We start from the raw sequence: 15,500 nt of genomic DNA, 5'->3' as shown, positions 1-15,500 counted from the left end.
ACAGCTGGAATATTGCTGAGTGCGGTGTAACACTAAACTCTCTCACTCACGCTGCATACGTGGAAGATATACCAGTGGAAAGCGACAGTGGACAGATGTATTTTATGCATCAAGATATTCAAAGTAAACATCTTACACACACTGTTTTAGGCATGTAAACGCAAATAGCTTTACTTTTCGTTTTGTATAGTCACGGTTTGAAAGCTATTGTAAGATTTAGACTTAAAGTCACTTTTAGGTGCAAAATACTGACAAAGATATTATATTTAACACTTATTAAGCATAATTCGTCATGTAGATGCAAATGTAAAATCTATGGTAAAGGTCTGTTAACATTTACCTCTCGTTAAACGTGACAGGATGTATGAAGGAGCAGGGTTGTTAAATGTGAAAAGTTTCTCTGATTGATATGAGCAGAATAGTTTGTTATATGTATGGCACGCCGTGAAGTCATCCCACAGATGACATCCTTACCTTGTCAGCATACAGACGGTATGAACGGGTTAAATAAGATGGCCTTCTTTGGAAGGTCAGAAGGTTCAGGCCTGTGGCTCGAATCCCAGCGAATGACTCGGAACTTTTATGGCCGCTACATATGTTTAATACAACATACACCAAGCAGCAATGTTACATGACGTTCGTTTACAAATAATCTCATTAAACAATCCAGTAAATAACACGATGAACATCGATCACGGTAAAACGATGACGTTCAACCAGATCATTTGGTGTGACCACCTAGTCCCCTTATGCCCTAGTTGGATTTACACCATACTTTCAACCACTGGTGATTGTAAGAAAGTTTAGTCATACCCTAAGATAAAAAAAATGCTACGTGTAAAAACGTAGAAAACCAGAAAGTTTCTTCAATGTTTTGACATCGAAATAAAGGGATGCTGAATAAAACGAGGATTCCTTTACGTGCTTAGTATATACTCGTCCCTTGCCCTCAGAATCTCAAAACACAGGCAGGGTTTCATTGCCTGAACAATAAAACAGTCATAAACATTGTATAAACACAAATTTATTAAACATTCACTATCTACAAAGATAAATGTGTAGTTTAAAAATATTGCATTTCTTCTGCATATATATGTACAAGTTTAACATTTAGTAACGAATGCCCTTGATGAAAGGCATATGCCATGAATGTATACAGACACAGTATATACACAACGCCATATTCAATGTGAATACTCACTAATGGTATTGGATGAAGTATGTGGTCGGAGCTTAGCGCTATGTACATATGATGAGGTATAGCTAATCCATATCTTTGTAATAAGGGGAATAATTTCCGCAGTTGTCAAACCAATTTGTCAATTAACATTTTATTCTCATATCCAACTCAAATTATCTAACATTAAGTTCCGCGACATGTTATGACTTGTCATAATATAATTCTGGGAACCAGTTTGTTAAATAATTCTCCATACTGTCATACTGTAGGCAATACCTGACAATGTTTATAAATTTCACATTCCTATTATCATAGATACATACGAAAAGTGAATTACTTTAAGACATTGTGTTCGTATCTTAGGTCTTATATCACGGGTATATACTTCAGATACATGAATAAAGCATGCCATATTCTGACCCCATTTTTCTGAACAGGGGTGACTATTGAGTGCAACAAACTATTGTGATGGAGATGTATTGCGACCAACTATTGCATTACTATTGCAATACAATGGGAGCTGTCAAAACCGGCATCTGTCCAATCCGTGGTTTTATGTCCTTGAATTAATTTCCCAACAGTTATATGAAAAAGATCAGGTTGAAGTACTTTATGCGTCTTTTGATAACTGGCAAGAAACTTCAAACACAGATCCAGTAAACGGTCATATAAAAGGGGCGGATAACTCTGAATGAAAGCGAACCAATCTACTACTTCCTGTGTTTTACGCTGAGCATTAATCAACGGAAGTCAACTAAACTATCGATCGTTTCCACAATAGATGAGTTGCTATCGGGGACTGAAAACTTACATTCCATCATTACATCCCTAGTAATGAGGATATTTTTAGAGGAAAGGAGACGGTGTTACCTCCACTGTTGTCGTTGCAGGTATCAAACGTCTTGTCCTGGAACAGTTGTGTGCACAAACAACCAATTTAATTAGGGCACCTGTGGGTGTCAACTTTCGTAAATGGACACGGATGTGTGTTGGTAGTTTACTTCCCCATGAACTATGCCATGCAACAAATGACAATCTCTATCTGTACCAACAGGACCGCTCATCTGTTATACATCCACGATTGAACGCCAAAGAATTCACTAATGTGTAACTTGAATTTTCAGAAGGTTTTGAAGCCATATCATTGTGGGGCCACAAAAATGAACTTCATAAAACCCATTTGGGACTCGAACTCGGACGTACTGCGTGACAAGCGATTGCTTACCTACTCAGCTACCCAAAGCAACCTTTCAGTGGAAGGTTTTCATATACAGCTGGGAAATTCCTTGATGCCTGCATTTAACTGATAATGAGGTATCCGTTCCGTCATTTCCTTCTTGTGTCGAGTTTCTGATCAAATTACCCACCTCCTCACTCCACCCACACACCCACTCAAGAAACAATACAAATACAAGATACAATAATACAATAACTCATGTCCCTGTTCGCCATATATACTGGTCACAATAAGTTAAGGATAACGATTTTTGTCCAGTATATTTGGGCTGTAGGTAATAACAAATAAGAATGTAAGGTTATACTGAAAGGCGCCCAGTTATTTTATAAGAATCGAAATTTGAATAGTACATGTATTTCTCACGAACGGTTTCAAATGTCCGTAACATTCGTTTCGTTCGGAATGTCCAATTAACCTTTTCGAAGCTCCATGGTTAAACAACCCTCGAGATCTTACAAGCGACGCTGTGAAAGGTCGTTCTGGCATGAACTGTAATTGGACGTCCTTAGATCTTTGCACCGCCCTAGCGTTCATTAATGTCGCCACCTTTAGCAATATTCTAGCAATATCACGGCTGGGGACACCAGAAATAGGCTTCACACATTGTGTCCATGTAGGGAATCGAACCCGGGGCTTCGGCGTGACGAGCAAACGCCTTAACCACAGGGCTACCTCACCGCAACACCAGATATACATATTTGAATTTAGACATTGTCATTTTATACATGAAGACACTTTAATATTACATATATTCATCCCATGCACTAAGACGAAACAAACCAGACATATTTCAACCTTACACAACCTTTTATCAAAACATGTTTTCTATCAAAATATCTTTATGCTTTCAACTGTCGTCTTAAACCCTGGGTTGTCGTAAAAATCCCCCGAAGGGTTGTCGGAACTGCTATAAGGCTTTCCAGCATTTGTATACCCATCTGAGTCCCGTGGTTGACTTACACGGGGTGGTGACGCGTTTGGGCCACCTTCCGAGGCGGCAAGTAGTGCCCTTTCCTTCCTTCCTATCTGTCTGCCTCCACTGCGATTGGTTGGAGCTTTCAGAGAACTGTTATTGCTTGTGTTGCTTCCCTTGTGACCTTGACCTGGCGATGGTCTTCCTTTGGACGAGTCGTCTCTTCCTCTGTCTCCGTCCATCTTGTCCCATGAACGTTCTTCTCCATCGGGGATGTTGCGTTCTTCCTCAACTTTTCTACTTCGGTAACGCCTGTGTCTTGAAGAAAAACCCGGTTACAGCATCGTGTTTTAAGGAGTGTTCAGAAACAATCTAAATCTTATCCTAACTCTGCCATTTGCATTAATGAAGGACAACGTAAGTTTGAAACCCACTCAACATATATATTATTGTTTCCCCATTTTTACTGTAAAAAGCATTAATTCTTCGACAGTGGACAAGACAATGCAGTGTCAGTTATAAAAAGACATCGACCGTTGCAACATATTCACAATGAATGTGCGTAACTGACCACAGCCACTGACGCTGGCCACAGCAATATGTCACCAAATATTTCACGACGGGGTATACCAGAAATGATCGTCGCACTTTGCACTCATGCGAGTAATGTAACCACGGTCTTCAGCGAGACGAGCAAATGTTTTATCGACTAGGCTACCCCACCGCCCCTCAACAGAATTGCAATTATATAGTACTTAACTGTTGCATTTAAGTACTTTGGTCATTTAGGAATAGCATGACTTTCTGTTAATTATTTTATAGCATTTACAGAAATTCCATAAAAGTTGTATTGTACACAAGGTCACTTCTGTCATCAGCTATGCAGGTTCGGAAAGTAATCTAAATCCGTTTAATGCACATATCAACCTGTTTTTCATTTTAGCAATCAAAGGTCATGCCTTTGGTGCCATGAGTCATGACATTTGTGAATGCCCTACAATTCTGTTAGCAAACCGCGGCTCGCCAGAGTGAGCAATCTGCATCTAATAGCAATAATTGTATCATCGTTTAACCTACTATGAAGCGAAACAATTTCTATGGGAACACTGGAACTCATTTGAAGACGAGACCCATTATGCAATTATCGTTAATTTTGAGTACTGAATATTGAGGGAAACAAGTACCCCTGATGTCACTACGGAGTATGTCCCGAATATATTTTCAGACCATAATGTCACAATTATGCAATCATCATTATAAAAAAAAGTGTTAGGAGGCAGGTAATCTACTGTGTAGAGTTTTACACAGTGAGTTCAGAGTGACTTAACTGTGATCTGTGGATCGAGCTCCAAATTCAGCCTCCGTATGCTTCTTTTTGTTCGTGTGATGTCTAACCCCGCACTAAGCAAGATTCCAGCTTTGATAATTGCGACTTAATAATCGGGTCTGGATCATACAATCCAGTGATTGACATCATGAATCAGTCTAAGCAGTTTGAATACGATGATATGTGTTAACAAAGTGCGCAAGCCTGACCACCAGTTAGTCGACAAACGTGGGTCGCTGAAAAACAATTCTTACACGGATCTTACCAGTATGGGCCAAGATCAGTGTCTTTCATTTCATATGATACCCTGCTTACGATCTGCATCTCCTGCGAAGGAGCGATGTTCTCAAACATAACTGTTCAAATCGGTGGTAAACCTGATTCTTTCAACTGGTACTCATTTACATGGTTTGTCCATTTGTTACAAAGTTGTCTTCAAAGAGAATGGAATTTTACAATGGCATTAAGTAGTAATGAGACATAGATGCCTGACCTTCTCCTGCGGTAGCACAGGACGGCGATGACGATGACGAGGAGGACTAGCAGAAGGATACCAGTGCCAATCCCCCCATATGTTGCAGCGGAATTAGAATCTGAGGCTGCAAGTCAAAATTGAAAAGATACAGCGACTATATCAAAATATAAAGCCTGTCGCAAACAAGCATACATTTGAAACATGGATTTGAGCAGCTAATTACAAATGCTTTGAAAAGTTAATACATAACAAAAATGTTCCGGGTAGCATTTGCACTGTTCAAAAGACTTTGTCAAAAATGTTCTTGGCTGTTCAGCGCCGCAGTATTTTCGATAAAGGGCGCTGAGTCTGGATATGACTGACAGCCGAGAATGATACTAAGAACAGTCTACCCATTTTGAAAACAATGATATGTCTGAACTCAGTCAGCCAGTCTTACCAGACTTGTCAGGCTGGCTGACTCGGTTGGTGCTTGTCATCGTGTCCCAAAGTCCTCTGCCCGTGATGTAAGGCACTTGATCGTTTCAAGTAATACAAAACACGTTTTTTCAAAACTCCAGGTGAAAAAGCAAATAAAGCCCCTGAACATCCCTTGAACGGTTCCCCTCTCATCCCCAAAATATTTAATGTTCCATTCTATGTATTCAATGGTGTTGAACTTGGGAAAAATAGACGAAAAAGCAACAATGTCGGGTGTATACAATGACAGACTTAAATGTGTCTAATCATCGGTTCTATTTCCTCACAGGCATTTTAGCGAGTTACCATTTCAAGTCACATATTCTAGCCATATCGTGGCGAAGCATTGTAGATTGAGTGCTTGTGCGTTAATTGCTGTGAAAAGATGTATCCATGACAGTCACCAAACAGTACAATTACAAGACAACTATACACAAAACGGCTAGTGAGTTGCTTCAACATACCTTTCACTACTGTGGCCCCTCCTGTTTTCACCACTAGATTTGGTTCAGCTGCTGATGTCACGGATTGGGTGGTTGATGACGTATCGTCGGTGGTGCTCCTCGGTTCAGAGGTTGAATCCGGCTCTGGTTTCGTCTCTGGTAACGGTTCAGAGGTCTGTGTCGTTGATGGGGAAGTCGTGCTTGTTGAAGTGCTCGCCACTGGTAACAGTATTTGAATAAACGCGATTATCGAAAACTTAAGAGGATTCAAAAATGGAACACGGAGACTATAACTGATAAATCAATGCGATAACGATGACGAGGAGGACTTTTAGAAGGATACCAGTGCCAATAAACCCCCATATGTTGCAGCGGAATTAGAATCTGAGGCTACAAGTCACAGCAGCAAACTATGGTGTTAACGAACTAAAATTAGTTCTTCCTGTGAGTTCGTGAAAACAACAGTTGCTTTATATAGTATTCAAAATATAGGTAATGAACACACAATGGTAATAATCATACGATAGTCATAATATAGCAACTTTGGCAATCAAATTGAGCCTGCTTACAGAACATCTCACAAATCACTCGCAAGAAAGAAAGGACACCAGAAGACTCTTAGGACGATATGTACTGAAACGCAAAAGAAACGCAACTGTTTTTAAATAGAAAAGATTAATATGGACGCCTACTTTTATGAGATTTCATGTTTTCGAAGCTTGGGTTTCTTTTGCTGTTCAGTATATTTGGAACCTACTGAGACCCTCACCACGTTATTCAGAGATCGTGTTGACCAACGATGCCAGCTGTGGTGAGAAATATTCACTGTCATCAGTTTTACCGTAACCTCACCTGTTGCTGACGTGACATCCAATATTGTCGTTGTTGTCGTTGACTGTGTTGACTGAGAGGTAGAGGACGCTGATGTTGTTTGCGTCGATGTCAAGGTCGATGCTCCAGTTGTTGTTGACGTAGAAACCGGAACTTCCCGAGTCTCTCGTATTTTACCACAATCAACGGTAATATTCCCTCTCCCTGCAACACATATAGCCGATGTGACGATAGATTTTAACTCACTCACTCACCTTACTTACAACACTAGTTAAGTCTTTACGTTTTGGTTTGTCAAGGTATAGGCAAAGCATTTGTTTTGTGAAGAGCTCTGTTATGTATTTATACAACTGGGCTAAACGGAATGTTATATCGAAAACTTTCCTGCCACCTGAGATACATGGGCCATGTGCAGAGTGAAACGGCATGGACTGAGACAGTGCTTCATGCCGACCGGGTTTAAGGCAACATTGGTAACAAACCTTAAAACAACATCTGGCGCTCTGTATAGTAATTGTGTATGATACTTTTGTCGTTACACGATTAGGACTTGTCGGCTGGTAGCACAGCGGCCTGGATACAAAACATGAACATGGCTACTTGACAGAAACGATAACTGTGAAGTGTTTCTATGAAAGGCATTTCGAGCCCTCTGCTCTCTCTGTAACTTGAAACATGCCCTCTAAGTTGCAATCCTGTTACAACATATAATTTTGTGCTGACAAGAATCAGGTTTTCCATTTTATTACGTATAATTACACCTACATTGTATTGGTAAAATGCCAAATTAGGAACATCAGGCGCGTAGCAAGCCATTTCTTTCATGTTATAAGTCTGGGCCCCGTTTCACAAAGCTCTCGTAAGCCCAAGATCTCTTAACTGTTCTCGTAGCATTTGGACCTCCTATGTTGCAGTTTGCCAGGTACAAGAGCTACGAGAAAAGTTGTGGGGTCTTAGGCTTGAGAGAGATTTGTGAAACAAGACCCTGGTAGGGTGCAGAGTACTCTAGAGAGTATTGTGTGGTTGTCCAACCTTTCCAGCAACAATCATGTGTAAGTCGGGGCTTCCACAATGGTAGCTACGCCTCTGAACATTTAGTGATTCACCCCAGAAAGGCAAGTTGATCAAACTTTACACTTGAATACAGTTCAATATGTAGGAAAGTAGTAATGGATCATTGTTCCTTTTCAGAGTGTACAGTGTGTTGTTGTTGCTGTTGACATCAATCATGCTTGCATGCTCATAGTATTTATATAACAGTGTGGTATCTAATATACCATTTCAAACGTTCAATATGCAGTTTTTAAGATGCAAGGAATAAGTCTCATGTTCTGCTATACAACAAGTGTATGTCATGTGAAAGCTATCACTACATAATGGTTTTAATGGCAGGTATTCGGTAACAGATGTCCAAACATAAGTCATGTCAAGCGAATAAAATCTAAACGTTCACCAAATGTTTGAAATTGCATTTTTCGAGTTCCAGGACGGCATTTGAAACCAGGATTCTCATGTAAGACAGGTTTATGGATTGCAACGTCTTAGTCATTGCAAAACACAACGTTTCTGGACCGCTTCTTGTCCTTTCGTCTTGTTTCTCCTATTGCTTAGGACCATTCAAACTTGAAATCGTTAGTGTACTTACTTGCATTGCGTGAAATATTCTGAACAGACCGTAGGAAACGGTGCTTACTTTATTGTCATTTCCAGTCGGTTCAGTTAGAATCGTACTCACACTTCGTGACTCATGAGACAACACAACCTTTCGTGCTTACCTTCCAACAGGACCCAAGCAGCCTGAGGTGGGGTCCCTCCTACGTCGACGATATTAAGAGCAACAGGTACAGCGCCGTCATACAGCGTTGACAAGAATCTCAGGTCTGTCCTCTCACAAGAAAATAAAGTCACATCGCCATCTTTTTCTATTTCCAATCCTGAACACGGTCCTCCATTTACGGACACCATCGACACATCCAGCGCCCTGACCTTGACACTTGCTCCTTCCGGTCCTGTGACGTCACATCCGTAAACCTTCGCTGTTCCAAGTTTTGTTTTAGTTGCAGGGGTCCGATAGAGTAGGTACACTATGTTGTTGGTCAGCATTGTCTCGACATCATAGCCGATGATAAGTTCATCTGATTGAATAACGAAAATATATCGTTAAGATAATAGATCTTAAAAGTCTTCACGTGTGAAAGACAATGTACATCAACTGAAGTGTTTGTACAATACCAGTAGTAAAAACTATTGTGGAAATACTGTGAATACAAATACTGTAAATTCAGCATAAGCTCCTTGCATAGGTTCAGTAAGGAAATGATGCCATGATACGCGTTCCACAAATCGACAGGAACTTTCACCACGCTCTGTAGTAATGATAATTCGGTGTTCGGGCCTGTTTGTTTTAAAGACAAAATGCATTTTTGTACATGGTAAATGGAACTCGGGTTATCAGCGCTTTAACCAGAACCCAGAATCTCGCTCTGGAAGTTTGGAACCATTTAAGACAGTTACGAATAAACGTTGGGTCCGAAATAATACATCTAATAAACATAATTCATATATAGAGGATACTAAACGACCTTTAATGCCATTTTTAGTAAACGACTTAATGATCTGGTATCTTTCACGAGTTTAATAAAAATGGTACTTCACGGAAGCGAGTTTTGTAGTCTGTTAGTATTACTCTCCATCATAAATTGCCAGAATCTGTGGCGAAATTGCCCACAGTGTGATGACTGCAGTCCGCGAGTCAGGCAAAGACTAGTACCATTGCCCCAGTAGCATTAGCGTTGTGACGTCATAACACTGAAACGTTATGCCGTCATGCGTCTCGTGGTATTACACTAGTGTAATACTGCCGTACAAATATTACACTGCAGTATCTTACACGGACGAATAATTAAATTTTCATTGTGTTCATTAAAATTCTGGCAATCTGATTGCTTAACTGGGAACATTTCTTTTGATTTCATTTCCCAATGAATCTAAAAAGCTAAGCCACGCCCACCGAACCGGACTACTTTCGGACCTGAGGAATGTCGGGGAATACCTTTACACGGCGAGGGAATTCCCTTGCACTCAGGTACCCTAATGAACTTTGGATAAACATTGAAGTGATACAGTGTGATGAACATAAACAAACGACTCAAAATTATATGTGAACGTAAATAACGTTGTAACGCCTCGACAAGAGCATGCGCACGATGGAACATCAGTTCATGGCATCGCAATTTCAGTCACATCACAGCCTCTTTCCACTTGCGCAAATACTGCTGCCACTAACAATCTCAGTTCCACTAACTTCATGTCATCGGGGTTCATTTCTAATTCTCACTTTTCAAACTGAGTCTTTCAGTTCGCTGGTAATAATTCAAATGTTTGAACTTGAAACTTCGCTGTTACCGGGACGCGTCACGTTGTGTTGTTCCGTTCTGATTCGCCACCCGATGTTAGCTTGGTTGATTGACAGCTGTTTGGGGGTGCTCTATGCTGACTGGCTAATGGTTTGGTAGGCGTGTCATTTTATGTAAATGAGTCACCTGAGTCATGTCACGCCATTACAGAATTCGTACACCGAAATAGTTAATCGGAGGTAACAAAGATACCTGTTTCGATGAATTTGATTATGTTTAAAGAAATATTGTTGAAAGCCTGTAGTATTTGTTGTTGAATTTAATTATAAGAATTGACTGTGAATTTCTTCCGTTGCATTGAGGTATGAAACTATTAACCAATGTGCAAACTTTTGTAAGAAGCCGCTACGCGCGGATTCATACAGTTTGCACATTGGTTTTTAATTTCATACCTCTATGCAAGGAAAGAAACACACAGTCAATCCTTAAGTAACAAAGGTGTCCAAATCACTTTAACTGATCTTGGAACATGTCCAAGGAGGCGTTTAGGGGGATCGTGTGATCAGCATCGCCGATATGGTTGATTCATGTCATCCTATCACCACGACGTAGAGGGGTACATCCTGTTGCAGCCTTTATAATGTTTCTGATTGATGTCATGAAGGATGAACATTGCTTAGAAAGGCATTAAACATCAAACCAACTCAATTTAGGACGAGCGAGTATATGGATGGCAAATCATTTCTTTTTTGACATGACATGACGTTTCTGGGCTACATCTTGCCCTTTCTTCCGGTATAGTCCAATCTGGGCTACTTCTCCCCCTTCTTCTGGTTATTTCCGTTCACACGATGAAGGATCGACTAGTAACTAAGAAACATTGTGTTATCCACTGGAGAAGAAGTTACCATCCATATACTCATCTTCACAATATATATGCATGCCTCTCAAGAATCATACCAACTCAATATATTACCTTTTGCACAACGATGAGACACCACAGAGAATGTTGACACAGACAGTTTCAGTTTGCCACAATTCTGGTTCGTTTGTGGCGTCATATGGTCACAGGTGCGGGATCCCAAGCAGGAACGAAGAAGCCTGTCTGCATCAATCCCAGAGTAAGGATTATAACACTGTCGTCCAGTTGGCCTGCAGCAGGCATTGATATAACGGTCAGTGCAAGTGGTCAACTTGGCTCTGCTGCAGGTAGTGGTTCTTGACTGATGAGCATAGCGGGCGTTGGTCACTATCACCGTATGACCCTCTGGACAGGAGATGTAATGTTGACCACATCTGTTGACATCGCTGTAACATGCGCTTGTCTCTGCGTCCTTGCCGTGAGTGACTGTAACCCAGAATTTGCATGTTTCAAAAAGAAACGTCCCTCAAGAGGTTTTTTTTGCAATTAAGGAGAAGGATATACATCGCCAGTCAAGCATCGAACTTTTTTTATGATAAGTAAGTGACTGGTCTCTAGCTTCCCGTGTTCATGAAACTGATAGTATTAATTTCACATAATATTTCAGCCCAAACTTCATTGTACAAGTTTCAGATATCCATGCATATTTATGCCACAAAATTTCAAAATTGCTTTAACTACAAGACGCAAATGTGTATTTGAGTCATTCGTTTTCATTGTGAACATAATCCTGTATAAAATGCTTGACAGTGTGACGATAACCACTCAACAAAGTCGGTAACGCCTTTTAGTAAGTAAGTGAGTAAGTGAGCTAAAATTCAAAGTGACAACTGCACTATTTCAGCCATACCGTGACTAAGAAAAAGTATGGATGAATAAATACAAAGTTAGAAAACATACCTACCTCTCTCCAAAGGACAGTAAATCAACTTGCTTATCACTTAGAGGAATTAGAAACTAATAATTCAATCTAAAATGGTTTGACTATGAATGATAATACAATATAAAGACAGGATACAGATTGCCAAGAACTGAAAGTAGATCACCATACTAGGCCTTTCAGAAAGAAATACCGGTTGGGCCCTTGGTTGGCGAAAATCGGAAGAATCGTAATTATTACGCCGGTGTTTGACTCCTGTATATTTCATTAACCATTGTAATGCAAGATATAACTGGATCCTGTTCGAGCATATGTGGCATGTCAGTTCATCACATGTATGTTGCTGTCGGAGGTGAGCACAAAGGGAGAGGATTTTCTAAAGGGTTAGCATGTGTTAAAAACCAGTTAATGGGAGGGAATGAGCGATGGACGTCACACGTATTGTCCATGGTGGGAATGGAACCCAGGACTTCAAGTTGACTAGCTCTAGTTGCATCCTCTAGTCTACATTGAGCAAGAGACGAAGCAGCAGACAAAGCAGCAGAACCACCATATTGGGAGTATATCAGCACAGCGAATAGAAACTACTTAATAACTAGACTACGTGTTCCCCTATGTACCGTACTGTGTAAGAGTTTGGAGTCTTGATTCTAATAGTGTTTAGGACAAAACTCCGCACACGGAAAAGGGACTCAATCAACCAATGGTTTCCAAATCCAGGACACAGTGTAGGTTTGTGCGTGCATGTTGCTGATCACATGAGGTGTCAATATTACAGCTGCATCACCGTTAGTTAAAATCAGTGTAGAATATTCACGTCATCGAGAAATGGTAACACATATTCAACCTCATTAACAGTCTGGCAACGCGATTCTCGTGTAATTGATTCTTAACTGAAGATCATTTCTGAATGGGTGAAGTTTGTTAAAGGCTGTCTCTTTACAGTTATATTGAGAATCGAAAAATGGTCACCTTGCAAGGGTGAATATGTTAAAAATGGAGGCCGGTCATGAAAAAAATAATACAATAACTAGTTTGGACCTGACAAAATTGATTCCGTTGGACCAAAAAGGCAAAAGAATCACAAACATTTATAAGCGAATTCCTGAATATCGCCAAAATGGTAAGCCAGCCCAGCTCAACAGATGACACCCGCCACTCATTCTTTCCATCGGCAAAATGTAAGTGCTTGTATGCTTTCTAACCAATCACATTACAGATGCCACATTTCACAGAAACAAAAATGGTTCAAAAATGGAAAGGATATGCATGGCATTAACGTCTCAGTATGCTTTTAAATGCATGAGTCATGTCATTGATGGCAGACAGAAATAAACCATCACAGCCACAGACGACTAAACTAATATACTTACTCTCAAAAAGAACTGCAAAGCACAAAAACAGACATCCACAGCAGATCAAGCTTTTCAAGGTATCAAATTCCATGTTTCTGAACGCGTACAAATAATCCAATGTTCAATTTCCAGGTCACATGCAGCTTAATAATGTATATAGGGGCATATATCAGTTTCACTGCAGCGTTTGTATACCCGCATCCAGCTGATGACCTGGATAGTGACAGTGTTAGTACCTCGAAAAGCATTGCACGACTGTACAGCCATCACTCTCATCTCGTCAACTTTTGACCTATAAGTTGCAGATGACTAAGGGGAACTTCAGCCTAAATAGACCTAAATTGTTTGAAATGTATCTGTTCCGTATGTGAACACCCAATGCACCGTCTAATTTAGTACAGTCGAGGCCATCATTCCAATTATATATTTGAGCGTTGATGCTACGCACGGCGTGTGGATGAAAGTCAACTCTCTGAAATAGTTGTTCGCATTTCTATCTGACGGTAGTGAGCATTTATTTGCGCAGTTGAATAGATCTGAGTATCAATCCAACCAGTGGGCAGGTCACTTTAAACCTTTGTCAAAATCCGGGTATCATCACTTGTAGCATTAACAGATGATCGTGTTATATTAGAAAAAGTACGACTGCCCTTGCATCTATAGATGTTTCTAATTATTATGGGGAGGTGGTGTGCAATTGAAGAACGAGAAACCACATGCGACCAAAATGAGAGAAGTCTTTCCCATGTACGTCCTCTACGCCCTGATAAATGAAATGTCTTGGTAGTCCGATTTGTTTCTCGTTGTTTCGTATTTTGTCGTTACTTCAAGTTCCTTTGACAGCCTTTGATGCATATTCTCGTTTCTTTGAGCATTTTCTCATTGCTTTGATTATTGTCTTAATGCTTCGATGTTTTTTTCCACATTTGGAATATTTTACTATAATGTATTGTCTCGTTCCGAATTAGTTTCGAACTGTGAAGTTTTTTGAAAGATAGTTACAAGAAAATTCTTGAAATTTCGAGCAATAGGGAGAGATACTTCAACTACCAAGGCAATATCGAAATAACGTGAAAGTAGTTGAAATAACGAGACAATACTCCTTGACATTTTGGACACCTGATTCCAATAATGCTTAATGATGGTTGGGAACGATTTCATTTAAACGCTGGAAGACGGACTGCCGCGCCGCTTTGTTCCCATGGGAAACCAAAAGACGAGTTATAATCATTTAGGGGAGTTAGGAATCCATTCAGGACAAGAGGTGAGAGCTTTTTTAGTTCGAATATACCGTAACGGATTCCCACTATATTTTGTGAACGAGAGAAAATGACACGTTCTGCCAAATTCTGCAAGGGAAGAGTGAGTTAACACAGTAGTTAACGCTTTATTTGCGAAGGGTACATTTAGGAATTCGGTCCAGGGTACACTGGTCGTCTGTCCACAGTTTAGGCATACATAATACGTTCAGTGCAATGACAATGACAACTTTATTTCAGTATGAAGATCACATGGCCTAAAGTACATTAAATATTCAAAAGAAACAGTGCACTGCGGTGTACAAAGAGTGGAGGGTTGTGTACTGCCAATATACTTAAATTGGTAAGTTTCATTTCAAATAGATACGTAAAGCTGGTATATGTTTATAGTGAGTTGATGTCAGTAACTGATAATATTTAGCACGTGATGGATTAGCATGATAATATGATGGAATAATTCACCAAGAAACAGAAACAGTTTTACTGATACCTATAAATCTCTTTGTACTCTCTCAAATTTCCTTGTACTCTCAATTACATCTCTATTTGTAAAACCCCAAATCTCTGATCCATACAATAAAATGGGAATAATTTTAGAGTAAAAAATCTTATACACTATTAAAGGAGAGAGTTCGGTGTTTCCGCCAAATTTTCTGTATTCGAAAAAGCGCTTTAGTGGCTTGTAGAGCTAAGGTTTCACAGGCTTTGGACCAACATGGTCTAGACGAAAATACAATTCCAAGATATTTATAGTAACTTACAATCTGTATTTCAGATCCCCTGTCATACCATTTCTCAACTGATTTCAGGTAACCTCCATTCCTAAAAACAATAATATTTGACTTTTCTAAATTAACCTCAAG

General features: G+C 39.9%; 1 protein-coding gene across 2 annotated transcripts; it reads right to left on the bottom strand.

Annotated features, from left to right (window-relative positions):
- Window positions 1-1,010: 1,010 nt before the first annotated feature.
- Window positions 1,011-13,503, bottom strand: LOC137286891 (serine-rich adhesin for platelets-like). Of its 2 annotated transcripts, none has more exons than XM_067818908.1 (7): window positions 13,397-13,503; window positions 11,198-11,569; window positions 8,641-9,000; window positions 6,887-7,069; window positions 6,056-6,253; window positions 5,151-5,256; window positions 1,011-3,648 (listed from the first exon to the last, which is right to left on the bottom strand). In XM_067818908.1, the coding sequence occupies exons 1-7, from the start codon at window positions 13,467-13,469 to the stop codon at window positions 3,246-3,248; spliced, it is 1,695 nt and encodes a 564-aa protein (XP_067675009.1). In that variant the 5' UTR covers window positions 13,470-13,503; the 3' UTR covers window positions 1,011-3,245. The 2 variants fall into 2 exon arrangements, with proteins under 2 accessions (XP_067675009.1, XP_067675010.1); XM_067818909.1 differs by having other exon boundaries at window positions 1,011-3,642.
- Between the last annotated feature and the right edge of the window lie 1,997 nt (window positions 13,504-15,500).

The sequence above is a fragment of the Haliotis asinina genome, chromosome 6 (genome assembly GCF_037392515.1).
Source record: "Haliotis asinina isolate JCU_RB_2024 chromosome 6, JCU_Hal_asi_v2, whole genome shotgun sequence".
Classification (NCBI taxonomy): Eukaryota; Metazoa; Mollusca; class Gastropoda; order Lepetellida; family Haliotidae; genus Haliotis; species Haliotis asinina.
Note: the sequence above shows the minus strand (reverse complement) of the source record. Positions and strands in the feature narration are given on the sequence as shown.